Source organism: Falco punctatus, assembly GCF_963210335.1.
Source record: "Falco punctatus genome assembly, chromosome: 16".
Classification (NCBI taxonomy): Eukaryota; Metazoa; Chordata; class Aves; order Falconiformes; family Falconidae; genus Falco; species Falco punctatus.
This window is the reverse complement of record NC_137596.1, coordinates 8,130,826-8,148,852: the sequence shown is the minus strand read 5'-3', so window position 1 is coordinate 8,148,852 and position 18,027 is coordinate 8,130,826. Positions and strand designations below refer to the sequence as shown.

The 18,027-nt window shown below is 48.4% G+C and overlaps 1 protein-coding gene across 2 annotated transcripts in view; it reads left to right on the top strand.

Annotated features, from left to right (window-relative positions):
* The window catches only part of LOC308054125 (hydrocephalus-inducing protein homolog), a 107,190-nt gene that overhangs the window by 9,994 nt on the left and 79,169 nt on the right, over positions 1-18,027 (top strand). Inside the window, exons 7-10 of one of the 2 annotated variants that reach the window (XM_080366409.1) lie at positions 2,842-2,994; positions 11,032-11,267; positions 13,903-13,994; positions 14,068-14,334. In XM_080366409.1, coding sequence (XP_080222535.1) covers positions 2,842-2,994; positions 11,032-11,267; positions 13,903-13,994; positions 14,068-14,234 — 648 coding nt within the window. In that variant the 3' untranslated portion in view covers positions 14,235-14,334. Of the gene's footprint in view, positions 1-2,841; positions 2,995-11,031; positions 11,268-13,902; positions 13,995-14,067; positions 14,335-18,027 lie in introns of those variants that run through there. The other variant, XM_080366410.1, reaches the window with a different exon arrangement.

The following is an 18,027-nucleotide window of genomic DNA, read 5'->3' as shown; positions in this document are numbered from 1 at the left end:
GTCCTCTCTCTGAGCACGGAAGGGGATATCAGAAGATTCCTGAGAACCTGAAGCTTTCTGTAACAGAAAGGAAGGCTGACATTTTGAAAGCAATTGCAGGGATATAAACTTTTTATAAAATGAATTGAAACGACGATGCCAAATCCCCTGGATGCCATTGATCATCTCAACCCAGGCTGCTGGGGATGTGCATGTAAACCAGTCAACAGCAAGGCCAGGCAATGCAGGCTTTGCAGGGAAGTCTTAAGTTTGACAAAACAGTTGCTTGCAAACAGAAGGCATGCTTCCCTGAAAAAGGAGGGTTTCTCCCTGCAGGAGCGGGCTGGAAACTAGGACCATGCACGGCAATCAGTTAGCTGAGGGGAATGTGCTCGAGCTTGTCTAGACAACAATTAACACGATGAGGCATGTTTACAGAGCACAGCGGAGTGGGAGACTGATGGCGCCAAGGAAAGGTAACACCTTGCGGTTAATTGCTGGTAGTTAACCACCAATCAGGGATTGCCTAGTATGCAATGCTTAGCTTCAAGAACCAATCTGTTTAAAACGCGCAGCTTCTGAAAGTGTATATAAACTCATGCTTCTGTACAATAAATTGACATTTGCTTGCATCAAGCTGCGTCCCGTCTCTTCATTCGCTGCATCTCCCCACTGGAATAACCAGTTGTTTAAATGTCAGCTGTTTTTTGAACTACAGGTTCCTTGAAAAACTTTTACCCTTGGGCTAACAATTTATAAATTGAAAGTTGACCTTACCTTAATCTTTTCTATTTGGATGTGAACGTGTCAATGTTTTGCCCAAAGGGAGAGCATTTCAGCTGGAGAAGCGTAGCTGTCCCTAAAGAAAGGACTAGATGCGTTGCATTTTCTATAGGTCTGTCTTCTGGTTGCAGTGCAGTTCCAGCAGCTCCCTGGTAGCTGACGCACCCAAAGCTTTCTGGGCTGGCAGAAGAGCTGGCTGTCTTGTTACATGTCCTGTGCTGGTGGCAGATCCTACCCGTACGGCTGCAAGTCTGACTTTGGGAATCGCTGCAACGTGTTCCAATAGAACTTCAAAGCCCGTTCTTGCCTTAGGCTGGCGTGCCCAGTGTCGATGCCTGGTCTTTACCGCCGTTTCAGGTGGAATGTGGTACAGATCTTTCATCCAGGTTGTGCAGAGTCCCTCCACAGCTCTGTTGTTGGGTATTTTGTTTGCAGGTGACCGCGTGCCAGCTCCAGTCTGGCGTGTGGCATCTGCATGAAGGAGCTGGTAAATCCCAGCGCTGGCGTTACTGGTGGCAAGGCAGCCTCGTGTGCTGCGGGCAGGGGGTTTGGCAGCTGGCTGCTGTCAGAATAAGCAGGCACTTGAGCACAGCTGTCCGCCAGGGTCAGATGCTCTTCGTTCCTAAGTGATCAAATGTGACATGACCTACCTGTTGACAAAGCCAGCGGTGCTGGGGGGGGTGGGGTGGGGTGGCTGTGTGTGTAGCTGTGGCGATATTGCCGATGGCAGAGCTGCCATCGCTTCTTGCTGCCTTTCCCTGTGCCATGTTGCCTGTAACACTGTTGAATGGCATTTTCCTTGTCCCTTTTAGAATCCTGTAGATGAAGGGGTTGGGGTTTTTGAAGCCCTCTCCTTGGCGGTGAGGATGCGTTGTGTTAGTACACAGTCTGATAGAAGGCAGCTCTCCTAGGCATCCTCCAGATGTTGTTCTGCTCATATCCAAAGGGCTCTTCCCTGCTTTTGCTGCTGCTGTCCCACTGTCACCGGGAAGCTGAGCTGGCTGGTGAGGCGCAGCTCTTCCCTGCAGCTCTTCCTTCCTGGGAGCTTTGGGCAGCATCACCCAGACATGCATCATCGTGCATGGCTTCAGCTCCTTATTTTTGAGGCCCCAGCCTTGGTAGGTGATGTTTTTTTGGCTCTTAGTTGCACACAGCAGTGCCCTGTCAAGGGATGAGCACTTCTGGATGCTGCTGCTTCTGGCTGAGTTGGGCTGGTGATTCTGACAGCTGTCAATACCACCTCCTTGAGCCAGACATCATTAAAGGTCTTACATCGTGGAGGCTGGTTTCTTTTTCAGTTAAATCGTACTCTGTGCCCTCCAGTGAATCATATGGCGTCTGGTCAGTGTTGGGAGTTTTGTGCATTCAGATCCTGTTGAAACGTTGAGGTGTTTGGAACCAGTGAAATCCACAGCAAGACTGGACAAATTCTCGTTTTTAATGACGTGGGAAGGTGGTTTAGCAAAGGGATCTGTGTTCCTCCTCCAGTAGTCTGTGCCAGTTCTGCAAGGAGAAAGCTTTTGGGTCTGACTGTTAAGAGAAAAAATACCGCTTGAATGATGTAATTAATAATTAATGCCTGTTATTCATGTCATACCAGGAATACACCTAGGCACACATCAGAGGCAAGTAACTTGCACAATCTCTGCTCTGAAGAGCCTGATTCACTTCTGGCTTGTGCTGGTTTTCAGAGGTGCATTTTTGGGAATGTCAAAGAAGTAACTGTCCAAGTGTCGCTGTGCAGCAGCAGCGATCAGGGAGGTTTGGGGCAAGGCTGAGCGGCAGAAGGAGCGGGAGCAGGCACAAGGCAGAGAAAGGAGAGCTAACTGTGGAGGAGGTCTGGAAAGGAAAGCGTGGGACCCAGGGTTTCTCTGTCCCCTGAGAACGGGAGCTTGAGGCTTTCAGATGGGATCACTCCCGAGCCTGCACTTGCCCCAGGCCTTCTGTTTGAGCCTTGCAACACTGAAAACTTCCAACAGCCATACTTATCGCCCCGTTGAGGAGGACCCTTATAGCTGTCTCGTATTTTTTAACTTCCCCTGCTTTTCTTTTTTGTTTCCTACCTGCTTCCTGGAGCAGAATGTCTGTTTAGTAAGCGTTGGAGAAGGACCGATTGTCTACGTGCATCCGAGTGAGATAAATTTCGGCAGTATTGAAGTTCTACAAGATGCGTCCAAAACTCTCCACCTCTCCAATCAGGCTGTCATCCCTGCATCCTTCTGTGTAAAGATGGTAAGTATCTGTGGGGCTATTTCCCAATGAAAATTGTCTGGTCTGTAGCAGCCTGTGGCCTGATTTTTACATGCAATGTTTCCATACTGCTGTCTCGGAGAGAAAGCAAGATATTCTGTCCAAACGCAGCGAGAGGAGCCTGGCTCTGGGGGCAGTTTTAGCTGGGGCACCCCTCAGTAAAACAGACAGCTTGCATAGACGTTTGTGCAGAAATGAGTCTGGATCATCTTTGCAAGTTTTCCCTTTGTTTTTTGGACGGTATTTAACGGAGAGTTGTGTCTTTGGAGCTCTGAGATCAAGAGGCCCCTGTGGCCCTTTGCTCCTGGAAGGGCATGGATTTCCCGACACTTTCCCCATTAGGTCTGCATTTGCTTTGTGTCAAACTGCTGTTTGTGACAGAGTCTGGGGTGTGAAGTTTGTCCTCAACCTGCTTGTGGTGAGGTGAGTTTCACACCTGCTGGGGGCCCAACCAGCTGTGGCGTTGCACAAACACAGAACGGTAAGGGTTGTGTAGCTACAGAGTCTGTGGGCTCCGTCGCGTTGCAGAGCATCTCTGGGGGCCAGCCGCAGGGAAAGGCTGTTTAACTGATGGAGGCCGCAGCTGACAAGCTGCATGGCAGGAGGAGGTTGGGTCGCTGCCCTGGCAGGAGGGGCAGGGCTGGTGCAGCCAGGGAGGGCTCCATGTGGAGGCTGGGTGGGATGTGCTGCTCACTGGAGGTGGGATCTGTGAGGGGCTTAAAAACAGGGTTGGGAGGAGGTTTGTTCTGCTCCACGCTAGGTGGGTTGGATTTGTGGAGCTGGTTCACCCAGGCCTGGCTCTGTGGGCTAGGTTGGGTCTGTGGGTAAAGCATCAGGCAGCGTGCGAGAGGCCAGGCTCAACCTCCTGGGCCAAGGAGGAGGGGGGCAAATTTCTCCCTTGCTGCTTTTCCAGCTGTTTGGGGGACAAAGGTAACCCCCAAGTTGGGGAGGGATTCCCAAGGCAGCTTTCTTTGAATCCACCATGAAAACCTGCTTTCCATCTGTGGTGAGAGCAAGCCACCAGGGATGGCTGGTACTGGTGTTGAAATGATGGGTTTTGCATGCCTGTAGCAGGCAGTGACCTGCAGAGCTGTTCAGGTCCTGCTGTCCCAGTGCAATGCCTTCCCTCCTCCCCGGGCAGCTCGCGGTGTAGCCGGGGGGCTTGCAGGGTACATCTGCCCCTCCGTTGCCTCAGGGCCCTAACCCATGGGACTGGGCAATAAAGCCTGTCGTGCTTCACCGCCATCTCTGCCAATCCTGGGGCTGATTGATCACTAGAGCAGTAATACGAGGCGGCTCAGGGATGGTTTCTTTCCCTGCAATAAAGATGGGCTCTGCTTGAGCAGTGGCTTGGACCAGATGATCTCCAGAGGTCTCGCCAGCCCCAGCCGCTCTGTGACTGTGTGTGTGTGATGATCCCCCCTGCTGACTCCACGGGGCCGAGTTCTCCCATGGTGAGCATCTCTGCTTTTCAGGGCAGCTGCTGCTCTCATGAAGATGTGCCAGGAGGCAGGTCCTGGGAACCTGCTCCATCAGCCGCTTCACCAAAGGTTCTTCAGACAGACTGTGGGCACGGTGCTGCTGAGGCTTGATGGGAGCAGCGTGGTGCGTGGGTGAGACGTGCCCGAACTGCGCCCTGGCCCTCAGCAGCTGCCTGCTCGCTGCTCTTTTGCTGCCCCAGTTGAAGTTTTGCCCTTGGCTGCCTTACGCTGCCTGGCAGCTCCCTGATGGGAAGCAGAGGGGACTGAATAATTGTGGAGATAAAGCCTGAGATGCAGTCGGGTGTCAGGGTGACGCACATGTGTACATCTGAGAGCGGAGCAGGCTGGGCTGTGCCTTAGCCCTGCTGATGGGTGACACGGGCATCCTTCATTCCCCCGTGTCCCTGAACCCAAGCCTTGTGTCCTGTAAAGCGCCAAAGCCGCTGCTCTGATTCCTGCTTGGAGGTTGCTGCAGGGTGGTGAGCCATCATTTCCCTGTCTCCCATTTGTTGGCCAATCTGCAAACGATGGCTGTGAGGCTCAGAGATCATGGTCTCCACTTGAAAGAGCGAGTTATTGACTGAAATTTTCACAGCAGCGTTGCATCAGGAATGTTATCCTCACTGACCGGCAGCTTGACAAACTGAATGACGTTAATTTAAGGGGCAGCAACTGGACAAACGAAAGGCTGGTGTCTTGTTTGAAACAGAAAAGGAAAATGCTGTAATGCAGATGGCCGTGCTGCCACCTCGATGGTACTAACCGTCGAGTGAAAATTGCTCTTCCTGTTAAGGCAAGCTTGCTGCTCACTTTGGGGGAGACAAGATCATTACCTGAGCAAGCCAGGATGATTTGTGGTGAACTTCACTTTGGGATAGTGACTTCAGGAATTACTTGCAGTTCCCCTCAGGCACCAGCTTCCCTGTACCCCTCTCCTCTCTGCTGGGTGAGTTGTGTCTGTTCTATTCTCAGTTGCAGGGAGCAGCAGGGAGCATCTCTTCCACCAGAAGAAAATAAATACAAACCCGCCAAATCTGTCTGTTGAGATGGGGCTTTTTGGGTTGGAAGAGGGGTGTAGGGACTGCATACCTGCGTCCTCAGTTGGCTTATCCCTGCTTGCCAGGGTGTCTGCAGATCTGCGACCCTTGGGACCAGTGTGTTGTCCTGTGCTCACACTGTCAAATCCTGTGTCTGTCGGGTGTGTTTTTCCCTGTCAGATTTCTTTCCCAGCTGCCAGGCAGCCCAGCCTGTTAGGGAATCCTCTGGATCCAGCAAGGGGAGGATTTGTGTCTGTCTTGGGTAAAAAAAGACTGGAGGAATGGGTCAACATGAAGAAGCTGTTGCAGCTTAGCTGAAGGCTGATGTAACCTGCTGACAAAAGTGGCTGTTTCTCCTCCTTGCTCCACTGTCATCTTCTTTTCCTGCCTCCCTAAGTGCCTGATTTTTGCCATATTGACAAGTGCCAAAGGCTTGTTATGGACTGATGGAAGTGTTTGCTCTCCCTGCAGAAAGGAAAAAGCATCATTTTTAGATCATTTCCTACTTTTTCTTTGTCATGCTGTCTTCTCGGAGATCTTTTATGTGGCTGCTAAGGTTGACATCTCTTGGCATCACAGAAGGCAGCTGCATGTCACGTCTCTGTGATCAGGAAAGAAAAGACAGGCCTAGGGTGTAAGGTTTCTTAATCAGTGGCAGCTTTTTTCTGCCTGCATAACCCCCGTGCTGGGTCTGTTATGTGCTGCCACAGGGCGCAAATGGTTTCCCAGTGCCTTGTAATGAGGGAGGAGGCAGAAGACCTTCCCTGGGATTTCCTCTTCTCATGACAGTCGTAATGCAGGGTCCTGTCTCCTTCAGCCTGGTTCCTGACCTCCCTGATCCAGAGCCCTGTGCTCCAGGTGAAGCTCGCTGCTGCCTGGTTTCCAGCAGTGGTTGTACAGCCAGCTGCATCGTCTTCAGGAGGGTGCCTGGTGGCTCAATGCAGATCCCCTTCGGCGTTCCCAGGGATGCGCTGCTGCCACATTCAACTGGAGCTGACCTTGAAGAAGAGACCAAGTTTTGTTTGTTTTTTAAAAAAAGAAAAAAAGCTGTAACTATTTATCTTGTCACTGGGATTCACAGCAGATAACTGATTTTTCAGGCAATGTATAAAGGCTCTTGGTCAGGTGTGGTGTAAGCAAGGGCAGAACACGCAGTTCCCATTCCCATACTGGCTTCTCCCCTCTAGCACGCAATTTTTTTCATTTACTAATTTAATTGTTTATTACCTCAAGCTTTTGGCAACACTGCCTTTATTAACAAAACAGCCATATGGAGAGACAGCAAAACACGGAGGAGATAAACTTAAAACCAGTGCCGATGAGGGGATGCTGCTTTAGTGGTTCTGTTCCTTGTTCTGGCTGACGGACGATTCTGTTGCTCTCTGAGCAAACCGTGCAGACTGCGGGCAGTGAAGGCTTTGAAGAGCATGTCAGCATTGACTGCAGTTCTCCCCAGCTGCTCTCACTGAAGTCTGAGCAGACTTGAATTGGCAAGAGGGTGGTTTTTAAATCTACTGCAAATTACTCCCACCACCACCCCCAAAGCAGCTGAATAATTAGCCAGCGGGTCAGTGTTTGCTCATAGTGAGACAGAGGCAGACAGTGCTGTGCCCTTCAAATGGTATCTGCAGTGCTATTTAGAAATTAGGGTTAAATTAGCCTTCCAGGGTACGGGCAGCGCTAGCCCTGCATATGTGGCCTCTTCCAAGGTGAGCAGAAGTTTTGAAGATGGATAGGCTTAACTCTTTCCAGAGCTGTCCCACCAGAGCCTCATGGTGCTCCAACAGCTGACCTTTAGAATTAAACCCTTGGTTTGGGTTTAAAGGCTGTGTTGCTTATACAGCAGTACCAGTTTCTGATTTCCACCCGGTTTGGTTTTGCCAGATCTGTAGGGAGCTAAAGGTTTGGAGGAGACCTTGGAAAAGGTGCCTGAAACTTGGCCCCAAGGAAGAGTTTGGGTTTTATCGTGTCCGGTATCTTATACGAGTTCATGGTCTTTCAAAATTGCTGTGTTTCAGTAATCAAAGAAATTGTTATTCTGCTCATCTAGGAAAAAGAAACTTGTCGTGCTGTGCTGCACCTGCTGGCCCACAGCATTAAAGAAGGATAGAAGTCTTCAAGGCAGTTATGCTGCTACAAGCAAGAGTGACTCAGCTGAGCTCTCTTCCCAAAGGCAAAGCAGGAGGATTTTGGTTATTAAATATTGCACTTGGCAGCAGCTGGCCAAGCTGTGGCCATGTCCTGGCTGGAGAGCCCCTGTGTGCAGAGTGGTGGCACTGGTCTCCCCAGCCCAGAGGGGAGGGCAGATGGGATCTGGAGGGCTGAGCAATGGCCAGGGGACACAAATGGAGACAAATTTCATCAGCTCACTGAGCAGCCTGCTGTTAGCTGAACCAAGGGTGACAAATTAGGCTCTGTTGTCAGTGGCAGTGAGTGCCACACTTCTATTTCTCTCTCTCTCTCTCTCTCTTTTTTTTTTTTTTTTTTTTTTTTTTTTTTACTGGCTTTAAAGGCTCTGCCTTGATTTCATAAAACATCTCCTTGATGGTGCTCTGGGGCAGAGGCTCAACCAAAGTAGTGCCCCTGCTTTTGCCGAGGAGATGCTGGTGCCGAGGTGCCAGGAGGAGGCTGGTTGCTGGTGGGAGTGCTCTGATCCCCGCCCTGTGGGCCTCAGGGTGCTTCTGGGCTCTTTCTGCCACTGGCAGTTTGTGCGGATGAAGAGTAACTTTGCTAATGAAGAACACCGGTTCCTGCCCCTTAGGACAGCTAAGCCACCTGGGACAAGGCACAGTGCACAGCCGATGTGGCAGGGGGTTATTTCCCCTTCATGCATGACCTCCGCAAGGCGCGGTGGATCCGCCTGACCGGGTGTGAGCGTTGTCTCGCTAGAGCTATGGCTTGGTAAGTACAGCTGCATTTTTAATGTTGAGTTCTGTTGCTTCTTTCACTCGTGCAAGGCCAGAATGACCAGATCACTTCAATTAACTAGCTTTAAGTAACTTCAAGATGGCAGTGTGGTCGCCTCTCAGTCATCCCTTAAAGCAACCACCCCTTTAGCCATCCATCTCTGATGCATGCTGATGTCTGCTAGAAACCAGCTTTGGCAGCTCTTATTCACAGTGAAAGTCTGTCCCGGGAGAAGCTAACGGTCTCAGCGCTGAACTTCTCGAAGCGGTTGATGCCAGTCCTTGCCTGGCGCTCGGATCTGGCGTCCAGCGGTGCAAGCTCCTGCAGGGACAGAAATAGCCGCTGCCTTTGTCTGCCCAGCACGTGCAGCTATTGCATCGTGTTCTGGAGCATTCAAGCCTAAGCAAGGAGCAGGGATGTTATCAGAAGTTAGGTTTTGGTCTTCAGAGCTGGGGAATGGATTTCTTGTCTCTGGGACACAGCCTGGACTGGTGTAGGCAGAAGCTGACCTAAAAACCTGAGCGGAGCTGGTCCAGCAGAGCCTTTTGGTCCTGGCAGGTCTCCAGTGGTGCACTGTGCTGCCCCTTGGACCCATCCCAAATGCTAATGGAAACAATGAGGAACAATGCAAATTGTGCTCCTCCGGAGTGGGCTGTTGGCCTGGCAGGGCACGGTGGGTCTGCGCTGGGTCACCCTGGGACACTGAGAGTCTGGCTCCATCAAGACAGCCTGTCATTATTCCTCAGTAATAGTTCCTTGGGTACAATTTACTGCCCGGCTTGTTGCCAAGCTGTGATAAATGGGCTTTGGCAGATAACAGACTTGCAGATTCACCTCTGGAGCAGAGCTATCGGGTCTCCTTTTGAAGCAAGCTACCCTGTGTCAGCGTGAATCGGAGGAAGAGTTGTACATTAATGTCAGTGAAAACCTAATGCCCACTGTCTCAGTGTGAATGTGCTGGCTGGTTAGCCCTTGGCTGGCGGCAGCGCAGCCGATGCACCCGAGGCCAGCGACCAGCTGCGCGTGGGCTTCAGGGACCACAGGGGAGGGTTGGTGGAACTCCTGCGTGGTCAGTGAGGGCCCCAGTGTTTACCCTGTGCCAGCCACCTGCCTCCATCCAAGTCTCATCTTGATTTTTGCTTCTTTTTATTTTTTTAAGACTTCCTTTTGAAGCCCTAGAGGACAAATTAAATGGAGCTGAGCGTATTAGTTTTGCCAGTGCTTAGAAACGTTTTGATGCCTTTGGCATGCTCCATTATGGGATGCAGGCATGCAGCCCTGACCTGCTCTACACGGAGGGCACAGCCAGCCTAAGGAGTTATCATAGCTGGGGCACCTACGCTTGCTGCTGGGACCTTGAATGCTCAGCAAATTATTGCTTCCCTGACTTTCAGCTAGCCTTAACCTTGTCAGCAGAGGTTATTTTTGGGGGTATTTTAAATGCTTCCCATGACTTTGAAGTGCTGCTTGGTTTGCTCTTCTCCCTTGGGCTGGCTGGTGTCCTGTTAGAGCTCAGTGCTGCCAGCCTGATGGACAGAAACACGAGTTAACTTCACCTGGATCGAGCACTTGCTTTCATCATGTCAAGCCTCCAAGCACACTGGTGTTTTCTATTTTAAAAAAAATAAAATAGGGAAACAAACCCTCTTCTCTTACAATACTGTAGATTTTTGGATGAGTGGTGCCTGTTGTCCCAAACACAGCATTGAACTGCAATGCATGTCGCACTGACACTGTGGTGGACACTTCGAAGCCATGTGTCTGCCTCCCAGTGCATTTCCTGCTGGCCAGGGAGCATTGCGTGCATTTTTCTTCTGCAAGCTTGCACCTTGTGCATGTGGCTTTGGATGGGCTGGAAGGGTCCAGCACCTTTATTGCATCATCTGTAGAGGGAGGCCCAAGGAACTGGAGGAAAAGAGTGCTTGGGAAGCCCAGGCCATGCCCACAGGGCATGTCTTGTGGTTTTCTTTCTGCTTATTGTTTTACTGCCCTGCTATGAACATTTACAGCTGACTTTGCCAAAGCAGAGGGCCTTGGGGCACCTCACTGCGGGTGATGATCAGTGGGAACCAGAGTGCTTCATCCCTTCAGGGGCTGTTGGGAAGCGCTACCTGACTCTTGGAAAAGAAGACTTCGGGGTTTTGATCAGCTGCTTTTGCAGAGTTATTCTTCAGGGTCTCAGCAGTATTCCCCAGCCGTGTGGCTGCTGCGGGGGGACTGGAGCAGTCCTGACTTCCTCTGGCCTTGAGCCTTTATGGCAGAGCCGGCCACCGTTGTCGGGAAGCCAGGGGATATAAAGTAGCTTCCCTTGGTGTGTGCTCCAAGAGGGAGGCTGGAGGGACAATAGCATTCTCCTGGGGGTGAGCATCCCTTGGGTCAGACAAAGCTGGGTTAACGAAGTGAGTCTGTTGAGGGAGGGTAAAATAGAGGCTGTATGAGCTCCTGCACGGGTGCTGTTACCAGGCACTGCAGCTTAGAGTTAGGGAAATTAAGCCTTTATGGTTTTACCCTTGTCTCTTTAGTCCTTTCTGCATCCCACAAGAGACCAGGGTCCATGGTTTCCATCCTAAGTTACTCTTTGGCTCATCTTACAGGCTGGCAAATGCTCGTGCTGGAGGATTGAACACAGTAAAGGAGTGATCCCCCCTGAGAGCAAGGTGTCTGTGGCCGTCATAGCAAACTTGGACAATGCTGAGAAATTCAAGGATGAGGTGAAGGTGTTCATAGAAAACAGCCACACCTACATCATCCCCATCCAGGCTGTCGGCACTGGCACAATTGTCATCAACAAACCTCTTGCTCCAGAGCTCAGCTGGGGACCCCGCTTCAGGTACGGATCTCTCAGCTTCCGCTTCCCACGTGGGCTCGGCAAGGAGGAGTTTTGCTGTAGTCCTTCAGGCTACTTCTTCTTGAGTGCTCAAGGTCCTGGCTGTGCTTCACTGAAGCCACAGGAATTCCTTTAGGAATATTTTATGGCCTATTGAAAGTCATTAGATACCCTCAGAAGACACCAAAATGGAAACCAGTTGCTAGATTGTCACTGAATTGTCTTTAGTTGAAATATATTTATTTCCTTACTTTATCAAGTAAAAATTTGGAGGAAAACAGCAGGTCCCAGAAGCCTCCTGCTGGAAAATGCTCATTACAAGTATAAACATATTTCTGCTTGCAATAACGCTGCTTGTTTTTCCATTCGCTATGGAATATTATCTCACAACAGCAGAAAACCTTGGTGGTAGCTTGTTAGGAACTCCAACTAAATCAATGGTGCTGGTTTATTTCCCTTCTGCCTGGGAGTCCTGGAGGAGCTGCAGTTTCTTTGCCCTGTATCATCCATCACTTTGCTCGTCTTCCCCGGTTCCCCTGCCAGACTGCTCTGTATTAGAGGCAGTCGCTCTTTCCTCGTTTCCTCTGCCTGCTTTCCTTGCTGTCTCTGCTGTCAGTGCCGTGGCAGCAGCCCAAGGCATGAGCAAGCGAGGGTGCCTGCAGGACCAGCTGTGAGTGGGAGAGGAGGAGAAGCTGGCTGAGGTTGGGTGGGATAAATTGAATGTGCTGTGTGAAAGAGCTTAGCTTGAAAGACAGGATTCGCGCATCCTGATGCATGTGTCTGAAAGTGGCCACGTTCTTATAAATGGGAGAAAAAAATAAGGCTTTTTAAAGTGCTGTTGATGTCAGAGACCTCTTGGGATGAGAATAATATGTTTCTCCAGGTGCCTGTTCCTTTTGCTGGCTGCAAAGAGGGTCCACAGTGCTCTGATACCCAAATTTTGGGGTAGAAAGAGCAAGTTTCTTAATGCCTACCTTAAGCATTTAGGCTAGATTAGCAGGGAGTTACATATGCACCCACAAGCCATCCAGCACCTGCAGGTCTCGCTGCATCAGGCACTAAGCTGGTCTGCCCTGGCTGCAGGTGGGTGCAGGAACAGCGTGCTGCAGCACACGTGCATTCTCTCTATTTCAGATGCTAGGTAATATATTGCCATGCTTTTTTTCTTTTGTTTATTCACCTTTATTATTAAAAATGGAAATCGATGAACCACTCGTGGGGGGAAGGGGGGGGGAACAAAAAAAACACACACAGCCCCCGCCCCCCCCCCCCCCCCCCCCAACCCCACTTTGGATCAGCTTTCTCTTTTGAAGATAATTATGAGAGGGAAAGCAGTTCTGAAACAATGGACAGCAGAGTGTAATGCTTATAACTACAGGGCACAACATACTTTTCCACCCCACGGTTCAGTATTGCAATATTCCTCTTCTCTTCTGTTTTGTACTTCATGTACAAAACATGCTTCCAAAATCAATTTTTTTTGCTCTGAACTGCTGCAATGCACAGCAGGACGCCTGTCAGAGTAAAGCATCACTAACGGAGGATACCTCAGAGGATCCAGATAGCAAGAGGAGTTCAGACTGCAACAAGTCTGGAGTGAGAACGCAGCGCCTGAACCCTGGCTGGTTCAGCCACGCAGGGCAGCTCCCATCTCCCCTTTTCTTCACAGGAATGGCCTTGTTCCCTGCCTGGGCAGGTGCGCCAAGAGGATTGTGGTTCTCTGAAGGCAGTGTTGGAGGATGAAGAGCAGCTTCATTCTCATACTGTACCTGCAAGATGTTGGGGACTCTGACCCTAATGCACCAGAACCAGCACACCGCTTTGGACCAGCCATGTACAAAAAACCCGCAGAGGTGCTACACTGCCCACATAGACTGAGTGCAAATTTGCTCTGCATGTAACTTTTAACTACGGCAGCTGACAATTAATGTGTAAAGGTGTGATTACCATGTTCCATGTTTCATTTGCAGAAATAAAATCATCAAAATTTTATACATTAAGGCAGGTCTTTTAACTTAAAGATGAAGAATATTTCCTATGGAGCTGCTCAAAATAGTAAACAGCACTCATCCTGTCCTGCAGACCATGCAAGGCAAGAGGAAAGCTCTTCTGGACTGAGCAGTGTTGAGGTCTGTTTCAATCTCTCACATTCACTGGACAACATACTCAATAAATTCAACTATCTTTTAAAAACACAAAGGGAAACCACAGAAAAACACCTGGCAAACAAGGACTCAAGCCCCTTCACACACACTAGTCTAACATGTGAGTTCACTGTGTCATCACTTAATTCATTAGATTTTGAATTCACAGCTTATCCAATTCATACCTGGCAATCTGTAACTCGTAACTTGTGCATGTTCTGCATGCAGAGCTTGCTTTGTCTGAGCAAAACAGCTATCGAGCCAATGGTGACAGTGCTCATCCACCCTCCTCCGTCACGGTGCTGGTGTCCACCGGGTTCACCAGGATGCACCAAAGCCTCAGCAGCCCAGCTCCTCTCTTGGAGCCACTTCAAAAACTTACCTTTCACTGTTCCAGGGTGACCACATGCTTTATGCAGGACCTTCGCTGATGTTGGGAATAAACCCTTTAACTCTAACATACCATTAAGAAGCAGGCTTTCTCTTTATTGCAGCGCTGGATGCACGGGGGAATCACTCCACCCAACATGCACTGTATTGCACTTGAGCAACCCACTGAGCTGGTCACGGGTATGCATTATATGCAGTAAGTGTATCTTATTTTATTATAATTACTGCAGTAATTTCCATAGTGCATTACATGGTCATTTTACTGACAGGATCGGGGGACCCATGGAGAGGGGACCCCATACTGGAGCAGATTTCCTGGCAGGACTTGGGACACCATGGGGATCCCATGCTGGAGCAGTCTGTTCCTGAAGGACTGCATCCTGTGGAAGGGACTCACACTGGAGGCAGGGAAGAGTGTGAGGAGGCCTCCTGCTGAGGAAGAAGAAGAAACAATGTGTCATCAACTGATTGTAACTGTCATTCCCCGTATGCTGGGGGTGGAGGGAGACAGGGAAAATGGGAGTAAAGTTAAGCCCAACAGAAGTGAGGGCTGAGGATAAGATGTTTTGAAGATTTGGTTTTAGTTCTTATTCTTCTGCCACGATTGAGAGATGGGACACAGCTTGATGCAAGCAAATGTCACTTAATTAGCCTAATAGCATGATTATATACACATGAGCAATTGTTACATCTTATTCTGATTGGTCCAAAAACTTACTTATGCTATAACTATGTGGCAACTCCCGCAAAGAGCTCACACTGGCTATTTAGCAATTCAGCAATAGTAGCTCTTGCACCACATCCTTGAGCAAGCTGACAAATCGACTGCCTTATTCCTTGTATAGTCTCAACTTGATACTTAGTCCCTGTTTCTATACCCTTCAGTAATTTCTCATGTCCCTTATCAACAGGGCTTGTGGCCCACAAGCTGGAGCACATTCCTTTCAACTAACTGTTACGTGTGGTCCTGCTTCCCAGGCCTCCTCCTGCATCTCCCCCTTCTTGTTTTTGAGCAGTCCAAATATAGTTTGTTTTAAATATGCATTTGATCTAGTTACTCATCACTCATTGTAAACATTGAAACAAACAAGAAACACATAATACTAAGACTAATAATACTGTCAATACCATCAATGCTCCTTTAATTATGGTTTGTAACCAGCCCCCTAGCCCAAGACTTGAAAGCCAGTCAGAAAAAGGATCATGTCCTTCAGTAACATGCTTCATATTCTTGCACAGTGCTGATAATTGCTGAGCTATGCTTTTTGAGTGATCAGACAAATTCATGTAACACTTTCCTTAGCGCTGTTCACTATAGGCTACTCTCTACTGTTCATGCTGTTTCCTTATCTTCTAGAGGTGAGGTCACATTCCTTCTTTGTTTCTGTCTCATCCTAGTTTCTTCTCATACTCCCTCAAAGTTATTTAACTCTTTGCTGCAGGATCTCAGCTCCACATCATCAAAGCAAGGCCAAAACTGCACATAATCAAAGTCAAAACAACCCACTGTCTCTGTTCCATACAATTTTACGATTTCCCCTTTTTGTTTTTGAACAGCTAGCACCAGGTTTGCCATGTTCTGCAGGGCCCTTGCAAACATGACAGCAACCAAGGTAACAGCAAACAAACAATACTGCAAATTGAGTGAATGGATGCCAAAAAGGCTGACATTTTCTCAGATTTTGATAACATGTTGCTGCAATGGGGCGCCTAAAATCCACGCAGCACATACCATCCAAATCCTCACAGCCATGTCCTTGAACCAACAACAAAAAGCCAATACTTGCTCTGTTTTGTATGTCACAGTGGCAAATTTGACTCACATTCTTAACTGCCTAACAAACAAGGTGATTTAACTCTTTAATGCTTTCCCTGCTGTTACTCAGGATAAGAGAAGAACCACTGCAATATGGTCCCATCATAGCCTCCTACTACACTAGCATCTACATAAAAACAGCTATCGACATTCAAAGTGCAAACAATGTCAACTTCTTTTGGATTAACATTATACAGAGGTAATCAATTATCCCAAGTATCAAGGCTTTCAGTAACATTCTTCATTCCCCACGTACATTCACTTTTTTGCAACAATGTCTGCAAATCAGTTTCAAGGAAGGGCACACCAAACAAGGACTGGTTCAGTAAGGAGGCCACACATTAGTTGTTGGGTTGACTGGCGGCAGCAGTGCTCCCACAATCTGGCACACTAAGCTCCGGCCGCACACAGCAAGCAGGTATCCATCGCGGACCTTCATTTGCAGAAACTGAAGCATCACCTCTCCCCCAAGTTAACAATTCATAGGTCTCGACCAATGCCTGGTATGAGGGTCTTCCATGCGTACTAATACACCTTCGTGCTTTTTCTGCTTGTCACCAATTGACACAAAATGTCACACAATGGGAGGCACCGCATGGTCAGCAGAGATTTTCAAAAAGTTTGAAACATAGCATGCTTTCTCTGAACGTACCTCTGGGGTCATTCCCTTCATTCTTTATATATATATATATATATATATGCAACCAGAGACACTTTACCGTAACAGAGAAGCCCATATTTACACCTCTGAGCCCGGACACAAACCGCAGCTGTATGCGCCACCAGGCTCAGGGCAGGAATCATTCATGTAGTTACGTAGCTATATATCGCTACAAGCATGCAGACACCTATTAAACACTAGATAACCATGTTTATCTTTCCTATTCTCCTTCACAATACCTAGCTGTTCTCTCATCTCTTGTTAGGTCAAATATTCTCTATCTTCCTCTCCTATATCTCTCTTCAGACATTCTCTATCCTCCTCGTTTTTGCTTGTTAATTGTGACAAGGCAAAGGTGTGTAGCTGGGTGACCATGACCTGATTCATGTTACAATCAACTAAATGCTGAATACAGGAAAAAGGCATGTGAGATATAAGGCAAACATCAATAAGCTGGTTAAGACAATTGTAATAAATCGTGTAACACCTTTGATCCACGGCCCAAAGTTTCCCAGATGTAAGAAGAGACCAAAGGCATCCCGCCCCTGGCTCTGTTGCAGATCTTTGTTTAAGGCTTTTAAGTTTTGTATACTTTTGTGACTTAATTCAGAATGGTCACTCAGATTCACGTAACACATCTTATCGAAGTCTTCACACTCATGTCCCTGTGCTAATAATAAAAATCAATTGCAACTCAGTTCTGTAGCAACATATGACAGACAGAATCAACATCTGTTAATAAGCCAGAAAACAAGAAATAGTATTTGTAGTATTACTTTCTTTAGCAAGCTAGCAGCCTAATTTACTAAGCAAGTTAAGAGTGTGTACTATTCTACAGAAGAGATTAGAGAAGCAAAAATGCGCTGCACTGCATTCCAGAACTCAGCCTGAGAGTTACAGTCTGCTGTGAGTTCTGTGTTATAATCATTTGACACATGTTGGGGTTGCGATTGTGAAAGTTGCCCATTTACAATTTTCATTGACATTATCACAGCTAGTTGTTTTAAAAGCAACCCTTGAGCTTCCTCATGCTTGACTTGTTGTTGCAAAATACTCTGAAGCCAATCAATAAAGTTAGTATATGACTCCCTAGGACCCTGCAAGACTGTGGCAAGACCCCCGCATCTGGACTGCCTTAATAGCCATCTCTTCATTTCCAAACAGTTGTCCCTGGGATACCTTGCCTGGGTCACAGAATCGGCACAGTTATTTTCTCCAGCCAACTGCTCATAGTTAACAGCACTTCCCCGATTATGGTTTTCAATCAAGGCCACTACACATAGCTCACAAAGATCAAATAACCACATCATATACTGTATCAGAGTTAGTACCATACAAAGCAATGACTCCCAATCATGCAGTGTGAGTGTATAAGGCTCTGTCATCACTTCAGTAAGGGACATAGCAAATGTATTATGAATCCTCCCTTCCCGCACTGCTTTACTTAACTTTTTAACAGCCTCGTATTGCACAGGCCGCCACTCTCATCTGACAAAGTACTGAACATGCCATAGCAACTCCCAAATTCCCTTGCTTAAGCGCTTCCCACTTGCCTTCCTGCCACCAATCCTTCAGACCTCCTTTCACCCTCCCCAAAAATACAGTCAATGCACTGGGGGAGGGAGGAAAAAAGTCTAACTCCTTTTCCAGATTTATAGGACCTGGATCAAAAGGTTTATCAGTGTTAATGGAATCATTGTCTGAGGTGTCCTGTTCCTGCACTTGGTCTTGTGGTGTGGGGTTGCTGCAATC